This window comes from Molossus molossus, unplaced genomic scaffold (assembly GCF_014108415.1).
Source record: "Molossus molossus isolate mMolMol1 unplaced genomic scaffold, mMolMol1.p scaffold_m16_p_24, whole genome shotgun sequence".
Classification (NCBI taxonomy): Eukaryota; Metazoa; Chordata; class Mammalia; order Chiroptera; family Molossidae; genus Molossus; species Molossus molossus.
The window spans coordinates 2,069,153-2,089,803 of record NW_023425360.1 but is presented as its reverse complement, the minus strand read 5'-3'; the positions used below and the strand labels follow the sequence as shown (position 1 = coordinate 2,089,803).

The following is a 20,651-nucleotide window of genomic DNA, read 5'->3' as shown; positions in this document are numbered from 1 at the left end:
CCTCCCTCTTATTGTTATAGTCAATTCAAGTTCTTAATTCTTCAGTAAATCTCATCATTTAGATTCTCTTGGGGGAAAGAAAAGCAGCTGTTTCATGAAGATACTGCGATTATTCACCTCGTCTCAAGTTGCTTGAAGCCTTTCTCTTTTTTTCTTGCCACAACTAATGTATAATCTTTTCACTCCTTTGACCTTGGAGTTTTATAGGGAGTGACTTTCTAATGGTAGGATGGGGGAGGCAGTAATAGTCTGTTATTCATTTATAGTTGGACACTATCGTGGTCAGGAATGTTACAATGTCTAGCTTTTGGAGATTATTGTAGTTTCTTTATAGACTAATATAGGATCCGTTTTTGCTACTGTTCCATTAAGTGCTTAAAGAGGGTGTATTACATCTATTTCCAGGGCCCAAGGCTACTTGGTTATTAAATCAACATAATTTTTTAATTCAAATCCCTTTTCCATATTTATTTCACCATTTGATGTATTAAGTACTGGGTGGCATCTTAAAGGCTCTGGCAATAGATTTTTTTTCATTGCTCTGGCTGTGTGTGTGTGTGTGTGTGCGCTGCTTGGCATGTTGAATTAGTCAAGACTTTGTTTGCAAGAAACCCAACTCACACTAACCTTAAACCAAAAAAAGGGGGTGCATTAGCTCATTTATTGGCTCATTTATTGGCTTATCCTCCTAGAGTCTGTGTTTTTACCCTTTAATCACTCATTTCTTGGTGAAATCTTTGAATATCTTTTTGCCAAAAAAATAAATAAATAACCTTCTTTTTTATTTTTTTATTTTTTTATCCTCACCGGAGAACATCCCTCCATTTTTTGTTCAGGTAGAGTGGAGGGAGAGAGAGGAACAGAGAGAGAGAGAGAAAGATCGATGTGAAAGGAACACATCGAGTGGCTGCCACCCTCACGACCAACCAGGGCTGGGGACAAACTGCAACCGAGGTACGTGCCCTTAGCGGGAACTGAACCCGGGTCTCTCAGGACCGCAGGCCAACGCTCTAACCGCTGAGCCAAACTGGCCAGGGCAATAAATAACCTTCTTGTTATGATATTGCAGAGGTCAACTATGGAGTTGAGAGATGTTGCCTCGTGCTACCAAAGAGATTCGTTAGAGAGATTTACTAAAATGTCAACACATGATTTATTTCATATATTCTAATGCTTACTGCGTGAATTGTCGCTCAAAGTTTGTTAAGTCTAAAATGAAGTAAACCTGATTTTATGATGTTCGCTTTTTACTTGATCAAACTTCTTGAAGTGAAAAGTGTTAACATTGTGGTGAGGGCCCAGTAGTTGGGATGGAGATAGTCTTGTGGCCTCTTTGGAAAAAATCCACCCTATGTCAGTGAGTATCCTAAGTCATCTATTAAACTTTTTTTTTTAATCCTCACCTGAGGATTTTTTTCCATTTTTGTTCAGATAGAGTGAGGAGAGAGAGGATGAGAGAGAGAGAGAAACATCGACATGAAAGGGACACATTGAGTGGCTACCTCCCGCACAACCCAACCAGGGCCGGGGATGAATCGCAACTGAGGTACGTGCCCTTGACCAGAATCGAACCCGTAACTCATTGGTTCATGGGCCGATGCTCTAACCACTGAGCAAAACTGGCCAGGGCTCATCTATTAAACTTTTACATTATTTTGAGTAACTTGCTTGAAGACAGAAAAGTTTGCCAAGAGTGTTATAAACATTCAAAATGGTTAAAAAGAGGTAATAGTCGTCCTGCATTGGCCCCCAGACCTGAGGGACCCGGGTTTGGTTCCCGCTAAGAGCACATACCTCGGTTGCAGTTTGTCCCCAGCCCTGGCTGGGGTCATGTGGGTGGCAACCAGTGGATGTGTCTCTCTCACATCAATGTTTCTCTCTCTCTTCCTCTCCCTCCTGCTCTATCTGAAGATAAATGCAAAAATGTCCTTGGGTGAGGATAAAAAAGAGAGAGAGAGAGATAACTATGGTGCCTTCAGGCCCACCCACCTGAACTCCAGAAAACACTCCAAAATAGTCTCAGTATATTTCTTAAAGAATTTTAATTACAAAGAAAAATATATGTGAAAGGGTGCTTTATTTTTCTCAGGTTAAAAAGAAATAAAATCTACCCTGGCCGGTGTGGCTCAGCCATTAGAGCATCGGCCCGTGGACCAAAGAGTCATGGGTTTGATTCCGGTCAGGGGCATGTACCTCAGTTGTGGTTCGTCCCTGGCCCTGGTCAGGGTCATGTGGAAGGCAGCCAGTCGATGATGTCGATGTTTCTCTCTTTCTCTCCCTCTCCCCCTCCCGCCCTATCTGAACATAAAAGGAAAATATCCCCAGGTGAGAATTAAAAAAAAAAAAAAGAAATGAAACCTGCTAGAAAGTGGTCATGTATGTCCCTCTCGAGTCCCTACAGAGTTTGAAGTCAGAAGATAGGACGCAGCATTGCTAAGTGGTCAAAGTGTCTCCTTATACTCAGATTAGCCAGTGTCTTTTACAGTTTATGGAAGATGCTTGGAGACTTAAGACTGTATTCTGCCATGGTCAGGAACCTAAGATTACAGCCGAAGAAAGCAGAGGGGGAAAAATCACAGATATGTATTTTCTATATACTTTGGCCCATACCGCATCCTATAAAATACTATAAAATGGTTGGATTGAAACATGGCATTTGGAAAAAGAACCACATCTTATAACATAATGGAACCCACATTCTTGCATGAAACTGAACCATTTGCATATTTCCACTCGCGTAGTCGGTTACTGTTACGATTTTTATTAGTTTTTTTTATTTTTTTTCCATCAAAAGTTTGATTTATATTTTTGTTCGGTCCTGACTTCCCAATAATCCTTTGTATCGCCGTGGACAAAGAATAGCGGTCGAGACGTGGGCTCTGGGGTCAGACAGACCTGTCTGGCCTCGGAGGAAATGTTACGCCGGGGAGAGTTTATATTTGAGCCGGGAGGTGGTCACTGCTTTGGGGAGCCAGTTGGCAGGGGTGCCTTTTGGACTCCTTAGGGTACAAGAGGAACACGGCCGAACGAGGAAGCAGGAAATCTAATTTTTAGCTTTGAGTTGACCACGTTTTTGCTGTCTTCGTTTCTCTCTACACCTCTGTCTCCTTACTGTGACACCACCCGCATGGAGGTGACACCACCGTTCCTGGGCCCTCACACGATTGTGGTGGGCTCGCACAGTAGATGCGCCAGCACTTGGCACGCGGCACGGCCCTTCCCGATGGGAGGCTCAGCCATCGACCTGTTCCTGCTTCTGGTGCCAGTGAACAGGAACTCGGGCCACAGTGGAAACTGTAATGAAACTTGCACATCAAAGTCAGCACATGAGCAGGGAGGGAGAGAAAAGGTTCTCCAGCAGCTCATCCCGCAGTGCCTCTCGGGGAGCGATTGTATGTGTTTGGAAGGAACACGTGTGAGGGACCTCCTGGCTTGGCGCACATTTGAATGTAGATAGGTTTGAAGGCGGGGGGAGTCAGGGATGCTCCTTCGTGTTTCAGGGTGAGGGTCTTTGGGGCAGAGGGAGTAGAGGGGCTGAGGTAAAAGGTGACCGAGAGGAGGTCAAAGATTGGGGGAGCTTCAGAAAATGCAGAAGTACTTGCTCCCACGCATACCCTACATGTCGCCTGTAGCTCCGCAATGGAGTCCAAAGGGCAGTGACTTGCCCTTGAGGGTTTGGCTCAGCGGTGAGAGCGTCGGACTGAGCACCAAATGGTCCGGGGTTCGATTTCCGGTCAAGAGCATGTACCTGGGTTGCAGGTTCAATCGCTGGCCCTGGTCAGGTCTGTGTGGGATCAGCCAGTGGCTGGGTCTCTCTCACATCGATGTTTCTCTCTCTCTCTCTCTTCCCCTCCCTCCCTCCCTTCCACTCTTTCTAATAATCAGTGGGAAAAATATCCTCGGGTGAGGTTAACAAAAGTAGGCGGGGGCGGGGAGTGGGTTAAGCACCAGCCGTGCCAAGACGTGGTTTTGTTCTTCCCATCAGTCGCTTGCAATCTTTCTCTTTCCGACCCGCAGGCCACCAGGAAGCCATTGCCGTGTGCCTGCATGTCCAGACCCAGCAGACGGTCAACGACACACTGTGCGACACGGTCCACCGGCCTCCAGCCATGAGCCAGGCTTGTAACACGGAGCCCTGCCCGCCCAGGTACGTGCTGTCTTGTGCTCCTGGGACACGCGGTGTCTGGAAGTGACTCCCTTTCCCGCAGAGCAACGCACTTTAAACATGAGTGGCAGGGAAGTGGCCACACCCCGCGGGGAGCCGGCGGATGCTCTCTCTCCTCCCGTGTTCTCGGGGCTGCCTCTCCGCCTGAGGCCACACGGCAGCGCAGGACTGAGCAGGGGTAGCGCTGGCCCGACGTGTCGGACGGCCGAGCGGTCTGTCCCCAGAGCTCACACTGGTGTGTCCGCCCTTCCCACCCACTTGCTCTGGGTCTCAGGGATCCAGGCGCCGAAGGACACACTTCTTTCGGTCTCCTCGGTTGGAAAGGCGGACCCTTAAAGGTCATCGGCTTCCCTGCTTACGTCCTTATAAGGTCCTGGGGAATTTTATCGGGGGGAGGTCCCCGTTTCTCTGTCGCTGGTGCTGCTGGCCACAGAGGGTCGTAGCTCTTGGCTCCTCACACGAGACCTTCGGGGATCCAGCCCCAGCGCTCCGGCCTCCTCTCTCCTTTGCCTTCATCCTCTCGGTCGGTCTTCCACGATGATCGTGGCATTTTCTGGTTTCAGTTCCCCTCTGACGACACGAACGTGGCCTTCTTGACCGTCCCCGTCACAGTATTTCATCAGCCTGTCGCGCGTTCGAAACGCCCTTCCCCCCTCGTTCCGACGTGTGTGGTCTGAACCGTGTTCTGCTCTGATCCGTGTGGACACGTTTGATACGAAAGGCTTTTCTGAACTGCAGAGTGTGAACCCCCCACGTAAAACCCTCGCACTGTGGATTAAAACACAGTCTCGGCTTTGGCGTTAGGTCTTGCTTTCCCGGGGCTGCCAGAACAAAGTGTCACCGACCCAAGGACACGTTCTCTCTGTGTCTTCATACCACCCTCTGCCTGTGTCAGTGCCCAGAGCCCCCCTTTGACAAAGGTTGCCGCTTGCCCGGCTGGTGTGGCTCCGTGGATTGAGCGTCGCCCCCTGGACTGAGAGGGCCTAGTTCAATTACCGGTCAGGGCACATGCCCGGGTTGCAGGCTTGATCCCCAGTAGGGGGCGTGCAAGAGGCAGCTGATTAGTGTCTGTCTCTCACATCCATGTTTCTATCTCTCTCTCTCTAAAAAAATCAATCAAGACATGTTATTAAAAAATAAAAAAGGGTTGCCCTGGCCGGTTTGGCTCAGCGGTTAGAGCGTCGGCCTGCGGTCCAGAGAGACCCGGGTTTGGTTCCTGCTAAGGGCACGTACCTCGGTTGCAATTTGTCCCCGGCCCTGGTCGGTCGTGTGGGTGGCAGCCACTCAGTGTGTCCCATTCACGTCGATGTTTCTCTCTCTCTCTCTCTCTTCCTCTCTCTCCCTCCCACTCTATCTGAACAAAAAAAATGGAAGAATGTCCTCGGGTGAGGATAAAAAAAAAGGGTTGCCACTGATATTGATTAGAGCCCCCCCCCCCCCCCGTAATGACTCATGCCTTGATTATCTGCAAAGACCCCATTCCCAAATAAGGTCACATGTACACTTACCAGGGGTTAGGACATCAACATCTTTTGGGGGGGGGGGGACAATTCAACCCAAAACAGCATATAAAGTCCTTTGTGACCCTGGTTTTAGGTTTTTGAACATCTCCTGATACTACCTCCCTTGCCACACACATACACACACACACACTCTCTCTCTCTCTCTCTCTCTCCCCCCCTCCCCCATCCTAAGGAACTGCTCAGTGGCCACAGTGCATCTTTACCATGACCCACTCATGCTCCTTCATGGATTCTGGGCCTTTCTTCTCTGACAGGAAATAAGCTCCTTCTCTCCCATCGAAGTAAATCTTGGCTCATCTCTCGCGGTGTAGTGGAGTCCGGCCGAATGGGAAATGAGGCCTCACCTGAGGCCCTCGACAGAGGAAACTAATCTCAAAGTCCCGAGAGAGGTCGGAACGGCTCCGGGACGTGGGACAGACGCCCAGTCAGGTCCCCCTCTGTCCAGGAATCTCTGACAAGTCCTTAGGTGTCCGGGTCCAGCTTCTTAACCTGAGTATCGAGGAAAGAGACTAGGCTTCGAGATCGCCCAGGTTTCTCCCCGCTTCCACCTTTCCTGGCGGAGGAGAGTTTTCCGTTGACTGTCGCGCCGGCGTCTCCGGGACTGCGCCTGGTCTCGATGAGCTCATCCTCGCGGCTACTCGGGAGCGGTTCTAGATGCTCCGGGCTCCTTGTAGTTCTAAGAACAGCCTTTGCTTGGCTTGCCCAGGAGGTCAAGGCAGGGTTGAGGTTGGTTTGCTGTCCTTCCCCTGCTCAGCAGATCAGAGCCAGAGCCAGCAAGTCTAGAAACTCTCTCAGGCTGTGGAGGGAGGCCCTGGGTTACGGGCGCACCAGCCTTGGGCAGGACTCTCCCTCACCGCCGTGCCCAGCAGCAGCCATGCAACGTTATCTTCCAGCAACATCTTGCCCACAGAGCTCTCGAGCTCCAAATAATAGCACACACAGCCCGTCTTGGCCACTTTGCAAAGTGACGAGTCTGTTTTTTTGCGAAGGGAAACACTGTCCCTCGCTGCAAAGTTGCAGCTTTGGGAAACGTTTTGAAGGTTGAGAGTTCTATTGCGAAACAATCAGCAGAGACAAAGGGTCGATGCCAAAATAAAGGTAAGTTTACAAAAATGTTTTAAGTTCTAGAAACCAGCGGTGGAGGAATAACAGGAACAGGGTGCTGCGTAATATTTTCCGTACAAATATTTACGGACTCCAAGGGCAATAGCAGTAAAATAGCACCACAGGGTGAAGCTTACCACCGAGGCTGGGTTGGACACTCAGCGCATCTTTATTTACCCAAAGGCAAGTAATGTATTTGATGTATTAACCTGGCCTCTCCGAGGCAGGGTGTTGCGTGTTTATTTGCTCTTTGGGGTTACTCCCCTGGTCTGTCCTCTAACTGCTGAGTGTCTGCTATTTGTGGAGTTTGCTTTTTCCAGGGGAGAGCCAGACACATGCAAGGTTACATAATGGTCCCTCTACTCTCAGGAGAGCCTTTGTCTCTGACAGGATTCAGCACCAGTAGGGAGGGACGTGGGCAAGCCAGAGGCAAGAGTGATGTGATTTCCGGACCGATTCTTGAATTTAAAGAAAAAGTTCTTCATTTAGTCCGTCGTCCATTTATAAGAAATTGTGAACCCATTTCTTGGATAATAATGGTTCCGTTTCCAGTCCCTTGTGCCCCCAACAGATTGTTCTAACTTTCTTGAAAGGGGATCATCCTGATATCATTCCCAGTATCTTACTTAAGCTGAATTGTTTTCAGCTTCAACAGTGAAACAGAAACCTAGTCAGGCCCTGGCTGGGTACCCAGTGGTTAGAGCATCATCCCGATATGCCAAGGTTAGTTTCGATTCCCAGTCCGGACACAAATAGGAATCAACCAATGAATGCATAAATGAGTGGAACAACAGATCAATGTTTTGTTTTGTTTTTTTCCCCTCTCTCTCTCTTCCTAAAATCAATAATAGCCCTGGCTGGTTTGGCTCAGCAGTTAGAGCATCGGCCCATGGACCAAAGGATTGAAAGTTTGATTCCCGGTCAAGGGCACATACCTGGGTTGCAGGTTCAATCCCTGGCCCTGGTCAGGGTGGGTGGGGGAGGCAACCAGTCAATGATTATTTTCAGCCTTTCTTTTTAACATGCAGTGAAGGCTAGGGGTTCTCTTCTAATCATGACATTGCACCCCACAGATTTTGACATTTCCTATTTTTATTAACATGCATTTAAAAGTACCATCTAATTTTCATTGCGATGTCTTCCTTGGCCCATGAGTAATTTAGAAGATTATTGCATGATTTCTAACTATTTGGGGATTGTTTAATATAGTTCCACTGGGGTTCAGAAAACATACTCTCTTATCTCGGGTTGTGATAAAATATCATGGACTGGGTGGCTTAAACACAGACATTTATTTTCTCACTGTTCTGGAGGTTGGAAAGTCCAAGGTCAAGGTGCCATCAGGGTTCAGTTCCGGGAGTGGTCTCTTCTCGGCTGGTGGACAGTTGCCTTCTTCCTGTGTGGTCACAGTGGAGGGAGAGAGCAAGCTCTCTTCTTAGAAGGGCACTAATCCCATCACTGGGGCCCCACCCTCATGACCTCATCTAACCTCATTGCCTCCCAAAGGCCTGATCTCCCAATACCATCACACTGGGTGAGGGCTTCAATATACGACATTAACGAGGGACACTCAGTCCATAGCATGTACTGTGTATCGTTTTAACCTTTGATTAACTTGCTTTGGTTTTACTTTGAACTTATACTTCTCTTTTATTTAGGATTTAGAATATATAATCATCTATAAACTTTTTTTCCTTTCTTCATGTTTGTCATATTTTTGTGCTCAGGTTTTTTTCTACCGTCTCAGTATGCATTAAAATATTTAATCCTCTCTTTTTACTTTGGGACATTTTAAATAACATGGGAATTCACCTGCTTCTTGAAAACTTATAGGAATTCAGGCACAAAATTAGTGGGATCTAGTTTATTCTTAAATAGAAATTTTCATAGTTTCCTAAAAAGTTACCTATTTCGTCAAGATTTTCAAATATATTATTAAATTCTCTATATTCTTATTAAATTTGCATTCTTGATATTCCAGGGGCTTACAGAAATATTTTACAGCTTTCAAATCCTTTTTGTTATATATCTTTCTACTTTTCTTATAGCTGCTAGCTCCCACTTCATACATATTAATGCTTTTTATTCAGTTTCCGTACCTGTATAATTAATGTGTCTTCACTGTGAACTTTTGCCTTTATAAAGTAAAATTATCCTATTACATTTGTCTTGAATGTTGTTTTTATTTTTCCTCTTATTTGCACAATAGAACATTTATTATAGAAAATGAGAAAAACTGAAAACCAGCTTTAACACTAAGTTTTTTCAAAAGACTTATTTTCTTCTGAGAACGAGTTATTATTATGTGAAAAATCACTGGCAAGAATAGAGAAGATAAAAATTCTGTAACTTAAAGTTCATCACAGTTAACATTTAGGTGTATAATTATCTAGGCTTTTCCTGCATGCGTTTATAAATGCGTAAAACAATATGATTATACTCTCTAAGGTTTTTTATGACCTTTTTTTTTCCTAATAAAAGTATATTATGGATGTTTTTCATGTCAATAACTGTACATATACCTTATTATTATTCTTTTTAAAAATACGTGTTTTTTTTTATCCTCACCCGAGGATATTTTTCCATTTTTTGTACAGATAGAGTGGGAGGGAGAGAGAGAGAGAAACATCGACGTGAAGGGACACATCGAGTGGCTGCCACCCAGACGACCAACCAGGGCCGGGGACAAACTGCAACCGAAGTACGTGCCCTTAGCGGGAACCGAACCCGGGTCTCTCCGGACCGCAGGAGGACGCTCTAACCGCTGAGCCAAACTGGCCAGGGCTAAAAATACATTTTTATTGATTGTTTTAGAGAGAGAAACATTGATGTGAGGCAGAAACAGATCGGCTGCCTCCCAAACGCCCCCTACTGGGGATAGAGGGTGCAACCCAGGCTTCTGCTCTGACCGGGAATTGAGCCAGGACCTCTCAGTCCACGGGATGACGCTCAGTCCACTGAGCCACACTGGCTGGGCTGCTTTATTTTAATGACTGCTAGCATCGTGGGATACCAGTAGTCAGTTATTTACTGAGCTCTTCTCCTTCCTCCCATTTTGTAAAATTTAATGAATTCATTTCTCTTTATTTTCTGCTCTTTGCAAACAACCCTGGCACAGACATCCTGTTATGTACATGGTAAGCATTTTAGAAGTGTCTCCTCACGGTGTAGCTCCACAGTCCGCGAGTTAAGAATCTATGTTCGCTAATAAAATACCCACGAATGAAAATGACCACGGTGTTTACTTTCTCACCCCTCCGATGGCAGAGGCGCCGAGATGATGTTACCTGCTGTCGGTGTGGGTGTAGGAAACGGGGCGCTCGTGCTTCTGGGGGGAGCATGAACGAGAGTCGTCCTTGAAGGCAGAGTGGGAGTGGGTGCCAGAAGCAACAGCCCCAGCTTGTTCATTTCTACAGATGTTTCATGAGAAAACCCGATTTTTCCAAGATCTTACTGGAAGGGAGTCACGGTCTATATACATGTGTAGTAAATCCAATCCCAACATGAAAGAATTTTTCTGAGGGATATTCCAAATAATGAATCCAGGTGCCCTGAAAACGTCCTGAAGGGTACTTCTCAGCGTTTAAAACGTCTTCTGACACCTCTATAAATCATCCTTCGCCTTGAGCTCTATTGAAAACAAAACCCAGGTTTTGTTATTCCTGTGGGTTGGGTAGGTTAGGATGGGGAGAAATGGGCCGTGTTTTACTCTGGACTTTCCCCCCGATGGGTCAGATCTTTAACCCTGTCCCTGACTTTTCTTGCCTGTAAGCATCATCTTTCGTAAGGGAGCTGCAGGTACTGGGAGCGGGGTCCGCAGGTCCAGAGAACCTGAAGTTGTCCCCGTTTTGGTGGTTGAATGTGAGCTCATCCGACAGTCCCCACTTGTGTCTCGGTACAGGTGGCACACGGGCTCGTGGGGGCCCTGCTCAGCGACCTGCGGCGTTGGGATCCAGACCCGAGATGTTCACTGCCTGAACCCCGGGGAAGCCCCCGCCCCCGCCGAGGCGTGCAGGGAGGAAAAGCCCCACACCTTACGAGCGTGCAATCAGTTTGACTGCCCGCCTAGCTGGCACATTGAAGAATGGCAGCAGGTATGGCAGCCTGGTGGCCCCCCTGCCCCCCGCCGGCTCCTGCGGGTGAGAGCCCCGCCCTGACTCCCCTCCTCCCGGCTCCTCAGTGCTCCAGGACCTGTGGCGGGGGCACCCAGCACCGCAGGGTCACCTGTCGGCAGCTCCTGACCGACGGCAGCTTTCTGAGCCTCTCCGATGAATTGTGTCCAGGACCTAAGGCATCGGCTCACAAGTCCTGTGCCAGGACAGACTGCCCTCCACACTTAACCGTGGGCGACTGGTCGAAGGTGAGAGCTGTTCCCCGCTTCGCAGACCCTGCTCCGTGCCCCTCCTCTGTCTCAGCGCCGAGTCGTCCCTCCCCAGGACGAGAGCTGGGACTGGTCTCCTGAAATCCTACGGACGTCCCAGCTCTAACTCACAGCTGCCTGAATCGTTACTGCGTTTCCGTGGGGAGCCGCCTCCCGGGCGTCCTTGTAGCGTCTCCACCTGGCTTACAGTGTCTTTGAGGCCGTGGCTGGGAGATCAGACAGGTCCTGAGCTCCGAGCAGGTGGATGCTCACCTTCTTGGTGCAGTCGGAGGAAATGCCAAACGGTGTTGATTTAGTGATTTGTAGGAACGCTCGGAGCTGTAACGCAGGACAGGAAGATTATTCCGGGGGTGGGTTTTGCTGGGAAAGAGGAGACACAAGGGGTTACCTACGGAGCTGGTTGGACCTGAGGCTGGTCAGCGTCCCAGGAGACCATTCTTCGGGGCAAAAGCACGCTGGCCACCCGCACGAGGTCTGCCCAAGCACAGCCGAGCCCTCCTCCTGCCCCAGCCGGGCCACACCTCTGGGCAGCCCGGGGAACGGAGCAGGTGTGCCCCCTGCAGGACGGCAGACCCGCCTCGGCCTTTCGGCCCAACGGCCGCCCTTCAGACCCGGTCGGCTCAGGCACACCTGCTGCCCGGAGGTGTGGGTTTTCTACCGGGTTCATTTTTTTTCCCTGTTAGTTGAAATTCCCTCTCGTTTGAGAGTTGCTTTGTTTCGGCAGCGACTCTGCCACCAAATGGCCGCCCTCCCCGGAGCTTCCGGCCAGAGGAGTCCCTCTCCTTGTTCTAGACTCTGGAGCACACGACCAGGGTGTCCACCTTCGTCACTCTAACTTCGTGGCATCCCTTGGTCTTTTTTATGGTTTTCCGCTTACCTGACGGCTCTTTTCTCTCGGTTTGTCTTCTCCACCTCTCCCAGAGCCCACTCTGGGGCCCCTTCACCTCCGCCACGGCATTTCCCCCTGCAGCTGAGTCTGTGTCCTGACCTCTCCTCCGGCCTCTCCAGGTGACCCTCTGTTTCACACCGTGTCCCCAGCTCTCCCCCCAGGACATGCCCTCATCATGGGGAAGCGCAGGGGCCGCCTCTTCCTGTCATTCCCATCAGCCCCCGTCACACTCCTGTCCCCCTCCAACTGTCATCGCTGCGACCTCTCCTCCCCTCTCCACTTACCTGCCCCGCCAGCATTCCGTTCCTGAAACACGCCCACCCGCAAAGTGCAACAGAAAAGATCTCTACACGCGCGAGAGACAAAGCGCATAGAGCACCGGACAGGATTGCCAGGGGGGAGGGACAACACAGAAAACAGGTGGGACAGACGTGATGTGGGAGGAGAGGCCAGACTCGGCCGAGTAGCAGAATGGTGACTGCAGCAGGTGGCAGAGATGTACAGGAAGAGAGGAGACGGCCGTGGAGCACAGACCTCAACAAGGATTGGCGCTGGCGCTGGCCGCCTTGGTCGTGCGCTGTGTTTCACCCGTGGCCGACTTCCCTTGCAGTGCTCGGTCAGCTGCGGTGTCGGAACCCAGCGGAGGAAGCCGGTGTGCCAGAGGCTGACGGCCAAGGGCCGGCGCATCCCCCTCAGCGAGACCTCGTGCAGGGATCTTCCGGGGCCCCCCCTCCTGAGATCCTGCCAGATGCCCCCGTGCAGCAGTAAGTATGTGGAGATTCTGTGCGTCTTGTTCCGATGGCTTCATCTTCCGAACATCAGCTGATTTTTTCACTGATGTTTAGGGCGAGCGAGGAAGGGAGACAGAAACTTCAGCTTGTTGTTTCATTTATCTGTGTGTTCATTGGTTGGTGGTTGTATGTGGGGATCAAACCCCCAACCTTCCAGTAGCTAGACAATGCTCTGAGCAACTGAGCCAGCCTGCCAGGGTTCAACTAAATATATCGACTCTGTAGGTCAAGCAAACCAAGCAGAAGTTAGAATTGGGTGGTTTTTGTTGTTGTTGTTAATCCTCACCCGAGGATGTTTTTCCATTGATTTTTAGATAGAGTGGAAGGTAGGGAGGGAGGGAGGGAGGGAGGGAGAGAGAAACATCAGTGTGAGAGAGAGACCGATTGGTTGCCTCCCACAGGACCCTGACTGGGACTGGGGACTGAACCAGCAGCCCGGGTATGTGCCCTTGACCGGGAATCAGACCTGAGACCCTTCGGTCTGCAAGCTGATGATGTTCTAACCACTGAGAAACCCGGCCAGGGCTAGAATTATTTTAAGCAGCAAACAATAGAATGTTGAAGACTAAGATAACGTTCTAAGAAAAGTCAGTCTTAAGGACTGTCCCCCAAGGAACAGAGGTCTTTTAGGGCTCCTCGCCTGGATTGCTACTGCCTTAGATCCTCCACCGGCCACGGTTTCTCCTCTGAGGATTCAGGAGTGTTCCTGGGAAGTTAAGCCGAAATACTTGCTGGGTTTTGTTTTCTCGTTTGTTTAGTTTTTTGCTCATGATGTATTTGGACTCATTCTGTAAGAGTATAAGCAATAAGCATTTTTAAGTATCCAAGTATCACCCTAGCTGGTTTGGCTCAGCGGTTAGAGCATCAGCCCGCAGACCAATGAGTCTCGGGTTCAATTCCAGTCAAGGGCACGTAGCTCAGTTGGGGTTCATCCCTGACCCTGGTCGGGGTCGTGTGGGAGGCAACCAGTCGATGTGTGTGTGTGTGAGTGTGTGTGTCCCCCTCTCTCTGTCTCCCTCCCACTCTGTCTGAACAAAAATGGAAAAATGTCCTCGTGTGAGGATTAAAAAAATAATAATTATTAAGTATCCAAGTCTCTCTTCTTGTGTATAATCTAAAAACAGCAAGGGTGAGAACTTGAAATAGCTTTGGTTTTTAAAAATGGCCATTTGGATACTTCTTCAGTTACTTAGGTTATAATTAATTATAATTAGTTATAACTTACATGAGCTTGGTATAAAGAGTTCATATGATGGCTTCATGATATCCCAAAGCCGATACGTATGTAGCAGTTGTCTGTATTTTCAGTGTACATGAGAGAACATATGTTTACATGTGCATATGTATGTTTTATGCAGGAGGGGGACAAGAAAGGAGTTGAAAATAAAGCAGAGAACACAGAGGGAGGAGGGTAGGGAGGTCGGGACCAGCCACACTGGAAACACACAGCTTCTGGGTCCATTTTTTTAGCTTTATCTTTCACTGTCTTCAATGATTCACCTGTAAAATAACATTAATTGCCGCAGGTACTCTCCTGAGCTTATGGTAAGGAAAAAAATCAGAAATTACCTATTATGTTAATGCTGCTTAGGGGAAAAAAATATAAATTTTTTTAGGCATAAATGTAAGTTTGCCAACAACGTCCCTGGAGAAACTCACAAAACAAAGTAAGAAAGATAATAATAACCTTTTAAAAAGTAGTAGCATCCCTGGCTGTCATTGCTCAGTGGTTAGACCGTCGGCCTAAGCACCAGAGGGTCACGGGTTTGATTCCCGGTCAAGGGCACATACCTGGGTTGCTGGTTTGATTTCTGGTCCCTGGTCCAGGCTCACGTGGGAGGCAACCAATTGATGTGTGTCTCTCACATCGATGGTTTTCTCTCTTTCTCTCTCTCCCCTTCTGTCCCTCCCTTCCACTCTCTCAAAAAAAAAAAAAAAAAATCAATGGAAAAATATCCTTAGGTGAGGATGAACAAGAAATCAAAAAATAAAAGTAATAGCATATACTGAGCACTTATTATGTGGAATTCCTTTCATGCATTAACCCATTTAGTCCCACAACGTTTCGAGACAAATATAACCCCGTGTAGAGACCAGGAACCCAAGATCAGAGAAGGTCTGAGACCTGACCAGGGATCCGCGGCTGCCAGTTGGCCCCTGGGCCCGTTGACCACACGTCTGTCTGACTGCGGAGCCCACGCTCTCAGCCACCCCTTCGTGCTGATTCACGGGCCACGTTAACGTTCTCCCCCGCTCCCGGGAACACATTTTTAAAATCTTGAGCTTCCAAGAATTTGAGATCCCAAGTTTTACAGGGTCCTGGAATTCGGCACTGTCTGTGGCACAGGGCAGACTGTCGTGTCTCGGGCTGCTTATCGACCTAATTTGTATTAATTGTGGGTGGTTTTATAGCCGTGTGGCTAGACCATAAACTGCCTGAGAGGAGAGTGAAATTCAAGTCACACTGGCAGCTGCCTCTAAAATAACAGAATAACATGTGGGAAGACATCGTGGTTAGGAGGGCATGCCATGTGGTACCAGATGAAATTATAAATTATGATGGCACGCAGCGGAGAGCGGAGGAAAATGATAAGTCTTACGGAAACAAGAAAAAGACAGGACTATTTCTTCGGCCCCCACCCCGTTCTCCGGCTTGCCAAGGAGTAGGTCATGGAAGCAGACAGGAGACAGGAATGCACACTCAGCACCGCCAGCTCGCCCTCGCCGGGCCTCCCCTCCAGCTGCAGCCTGGCCGCAGGCCACCACCTTTGCTCGGGGCCCTTGCCTCCCGCGTGCGGCTTCTCCCCCACAGGCTCGAGGGCGTCCCCTCTCCCCACCGTGTCACAGAGCCAAGCCAGCAGCTCCCGTCCACCCGTCCTCCCGACCCTTGTGTCTGCACCATCTCCCTGACGTTGTCCTTGTCACCCCTTCAGATGTGTCGTGTGCAGACCTACAAGACACTTTCTGCCTTCCCAGGATGCACCGCCACCAGGTCCATTCTTTGTCTCCAGCCTCTGCCAGCATCCTTACTGATGGCCTTCCCAACCCCCTGAGATCCCGGTCTCCCATCACCATCAGTATCACCACCCCCACCGCCTGGCGTGGGACACCGAGACCTTCTCATTTCTGGGCTCAGAAAGAGCTGCCTGCTCTTGCACCTGCCCCCCCCCCCCATGTCATTCTGCTTATTTGGTTAATGCCCCACCTTGAGCTGGGTTCTTCCAGACCTCCCTCGTGTCCCCAGACTTCCTCCTGTTGCGTTGGAAACCCTCCTCTTAGCTGACATTTCCCAGTGAACCGCTTCTGAATCTTTCTCCCTGGGTCACCCTGCCCACCTTCAGCCTGTTAATACCTTCCAGGTGAGTTTTGTTTGGCTGGTTTTTGGTTCCCTGGCGTGAGCTACTGGGATTTGCTAGAGGAAATAACATCACCAGGCCCATTAGACATACTTCATATTCATGCTGTCTGAATCCAGCTAGGCAATCATGTGTTGTTTTCTTCCTATTTCCTAAGAATTCCCCTCAAAAGTCACCACGCCCACCTGTGCTGGGATCTTTATTCCACTCCTAGATACCTATCCTAATCGGTGCTTTGGGTTTAAGTAAAAACCATGCTCCTTGCAGGAGTGAATTGTCTAGATCTTTGTTTTGACCATTTTTTTTTTTCATTTTTTTTTTTTGTTCAGGTAGAGTGGGAGGGAGAGAGGGGAAGATAGAGAGAAACATCGATGTGAAAGGAACACATCGAGTGGCTGCCACCCGCACAACCGACCAGGTCTGGGGACAAACTGCAACCGAGGGTACGCGCCCTTAGCGGGAACCGAACCCGGGTCTCTCAGGACCGCAGGCCGACGCTCCAACCGCTGAGCCAAACCGGCCAGGGCCGTTTTGACCATTTTGATGTGAGTCAGGGGACCAGCAGGTGGGACCGGTGTCCTGAGCTCCCCCTAGAGGCCAGTGGTGCACCATACAGTCCGATTGCATCACCTGCCCACTTCCCCAGAAACTTCCCTGTGTTCTCCCATCTCCCGCATTCATTCCTTGCTCACCAGGGACAAACGGCAACCGAGGTACGTGCCGTTAGCGGGAACCGAACCCGGGTCTCTCTGGACCGCAGGCCGCCGCTCTAACCGCTGAGCCAAACCGGCCAGGGCGTCTTCCCATTTTTGAAGGACAACACAAAGCGTACTCTCCGCCATGGTCTTTCTCAGTTGCACTTCGTTTCTGAAAGGAAATGTGACATTGTGGTTAATCTCCTCCCTTGAGTTCAAATCCCACTGGTTCTGGTGCCTCCGGAGGCTGCCCTTGGTACCTGGTCACACTCTGCAGGTGGAAGACACCTCGTCCTAATCAGACTTGGCCAGGGTTGCAGTTTGGGGACATGTTCAGATGCAGAAGGAGATGCCCTGGCTGGTTTGGCTCAGTGGTTGGAGCATCGGCCCCTGGACCAGAGAGTCCCGGGTTCGGTCCCCGCTAAGGGCACGTACTTCGGTTGTAGTTTGTCCCCGGCTGGGGCCAAGTGGGTAGCAACCACTCGATGTGTCTCACTCACATCGATGTTTCTCTCTTTTCCTCCCTCTCTCCCTCCTGCTTTATCTGAAGATAAATGCAAAAATAAAAATAAAAATGTCCTTGGGTGAGGATAAAAAACAAAAAATAGATGCAGAAGGAGGGAGTCACCCCAAAGCAGACCAGTTCCTTGCCCAGGAACAGTGTCTGATGGCTCCACACTCCAGGCTTTGCTCTGCAGAAGCTCACAGCAGCCCCAGGAGAGGGACTGGCCCAGCTGTGCAACCCCCAGCCCGGCAGAACTTGGCTCCCAGGTCACCCCCATACCATCTGCTAGCAGAACCACTGTGCCCAGCGTGAGCGGTGCCGGAGCGGGGTCGGTCATGCAGACAGCGGAGGCCACGGGCCAACCTTCCAACAAGTGGACACGCGGCCAGAGGGGGCAGGTGGGCTTCGGATGTGGCTCACCAGCCACCTGGGTAGATTCTTCACGAAGGCTGAACCCTGCCCGCCACCCTCCAACCACCCGGTGGCCACATCACACCTCTCTCTGCAGAGTCCCCTCTGAATGGGGGAGAGCGCTCCTCCCCTTGGGGGCGGGGCTTGAGAACGGTCCTCTCTGGCCCTCACCCATCGGACCTGATGCCCAGGAACAAGTGAGCCAGCCCGTCTCTGATTCCCTCTCCGATGGCCCGATGCTGCTGGCTGTGTCCGCGGATGGTCCAGCTCACTGTCACATCCCTCTCACGAAGGCACGCGCATGGCCCGCGTTTCAAAGGCAGGGAAACAGGCTCAGGGAGATGAAATGGCTCATCCAAATGGCAGAGCTGAGTCAAACTCAGGTTTGTCTGGCCTCAAAGTACCCCTTGTGCCTTTGCTTCGTCAAGCGCCCTGCCTGGGTTTCCTGCTATATTCGCCAGCCTGTCGTTTCAGATCTCAGATGTGTTCACCATGCCCCCCCCTTCCTCCCGCCCCCCCCCCCGGCTGGCACGCCCATGGCTCAGCAGAGCAGCTCCCTGGTCCTTTCAGAAGGGGAGACCCAACGTATAACACAGCCCTTCTTTTATCCTCACCAAGGACGTGTTTTTTTTTGGGGGGGGGGTGTTGATTTTAGAGAGAGAGAGAAACATGAATGTGAGAGAGAAGCATCCATCGGTTGCCTCAGGTACGCACCCTGACCAGGAATTGGACCTGCCCCCTCTTGGTGTCCAGGATCACACTCTAACCAACTGCGTTCCTCAGCCAGGGCAGACATCCATTCTTTTTTTTGTTTTTTTTAATCCTCACCCGAGGACATTTTTCCATCTTTTGTACAGATAGAGTGGGAGGGAGAGAGAGGAAGAGAGAGAGAGAGAGAGAAACATCGACGTGAAAGGGACACATCGAGTGGCTGCCACCCGCACGACCAACCAGGGCCGGGGACAAACTGCAACCGAGGTACGTACCCTTAGCGGGAACCGAACCCAGGTCTCTCCGGACCGCAGGCCGACGCTCTAACCGCTGAGCCAAACTGGCCAGGGCCAGACATCCATTCTTGATGGGAACATTTCCCGTTGAACTTCACGCCTCCCCTGACCGGGGCTTTGCAAAATAACGGACACGTTTTCCTGCGTTTCATTCAACGTTGCATTCTTTGCTGCTCAAGTCCTCGGTACCGGTGCGACTTGCCCCACTCTACGGTGTCTGCCTTTATCCGCGTTTTAATCCGCAGGTGTTTTCGAAGAGGAAGAAAGGACGCTTTCGTTGGCTTGTATCAGCCTCGGAAGATTACCGTCGAAAAATGTATATTATTGAGATATTTACAGGTGTTCTCTTCTTTGTTTTCCCGCAGAAACGAAAGCAGAGGGGAAGACGAAGCCTGGCGAGCAGGGTCCTCAGATCCTGGGTGTCCAGCGAGTGTACATTCAGACGAGGGAAGAAAAGCGTATCAACCTGACCGTTGGTAGCAGGGCCTATTTGCTGCCCAACACGTCCGTGATCATCAAATGCCCGGTGCGCCGATTCCAGAAGTCCCTGATCCGGTGGGAGAAGGATGGCCGCTGTCTGCAGAACTCCAAACGCCTGGGCGTCACCAAGTCAGGCTCCCTGAAAATCCACAGCCTCGCGGCCCCCGACAGCGGCGTGTACCGCTGCGTCGCGGGCCCTGCCCAGGACACCGTGGTCCTCAAGCTCATTGGGACGAACAACCGGCTCATCGCACCCCCGGCCCTCGGAGAGCGCCCCAGGGGACTCCCGGGGCTGGACCACAGCAAGGCCGACAGTTTGGGAGCCACGTGGCATAAGATGAGGCAGATGTGGAATAACAAAAACGAGCTTTATCGGGACGACGGCCAAATGAATAACCAGCCTTTCTTCAGGGCTCTGCTGGGCCACTGCCACAATTCCGCCGGAAACCCCGGCTCCTGGGGGCTGAAGAATAAGCAGTTTGAAGCGGCCGTGAAGCAGGGCGCGTATAGCATGGACACGGCCCAGTTTGACGAGCTGATAAGAAACATGAGTCAGCTCATGGAGACCGGGGAGGTCAGCGATGACCTGGCGTCCCAGGTGATCTATCAGCTGGTGGCTGAGTTAGCGAAGGCGCAGCCGGGACACCTGCCGTGGAGGGCCACCCAGGAGGAGGTGCCTCCCGAGGCTCAGCTAAGAGGGGACACAGGACATGTACCCCAAAGCTCGAGGGTCAAAAACTCGGGCAAGCTGACATTCAAGCCTAAGGGGCCAGTTCTTGTGAGACAAAGCCAACCCTCCTCGATTTCATTCAATAAAACGGTGACTGCGAGGATCGGAAATACAGTGTACATCACAAAAGGGACGGCGGCCATCGATATCCTGTGTGAGCTAGCTACCCCCAGCGAGGTCACGTATGCGTGGACCAAGGATGGAGCGCCGCTACAGCCCTCAGAAAAGTAAGTAGAATCAGAACCCGGGGTCCCCTTTTGCATGACCTTGTTAATGGTTATTCCAGTTTTCTTGAAAATGCTTTCGCATTCCTTCTCCTAAGAATGTGTTTCCAGCAGGATTCTTTAGGAAAGAAACTCAAGAAGTGTTAGGATGTGTTTTTTTCGCATATGCCTTGGGATTTTAAAAATGAAACGGCGTTATTCCCCATCACCTGCGTGTAGGTGTGATACAACACCGGATTCGTGAGACTGAGTCGAAGCAGGTTGGGTATGTGCCCTGACTGGGAATCGAACCTGCAACCTTTCCGTGCATGGGATAACACGCAGCCGTCGGAGCCGCTCCGGCCAGGCTGCCGTCATCCTGTTTGGTGTAGGAGCTGCAAATCAGAACTG

General features: G+C 50.5%; 1 protein-coding gene across 1 annotated transcript in view; it reads left to right on the top strand.

Moving 5' to 3' along the window:
- ADAMTSL3 (ADAMTS like 3) overlaps positions 1-20,651 on the top strand; it is a 169,324-nt gene that overhangs the window by 120,050 nt on the left and 28,623 nt on the right. The window contains exons 17-21 of the mRNA XM_036278104.1: positions 4,018-4,147; positions 10,694-10,886; positions 10,973-11,152; positions 12,673-12,826; positions 19,193-20,264. Coding sequence (XP_036133997.1) covers positions 4,018-4,147; positions 10,694-10,886; positions 10,973-11,152; positions 12,673-12,826; positions 19,193-20,264 — 1,729 coding nt within the window. The remainder of the gene's footprint in view (positions 1-4,017; positions 4,148-10,693; positions 10,887-10,972; positions 11,153-12,672; positions 12,827-19,192; positions 20,265-20,651) is intronic.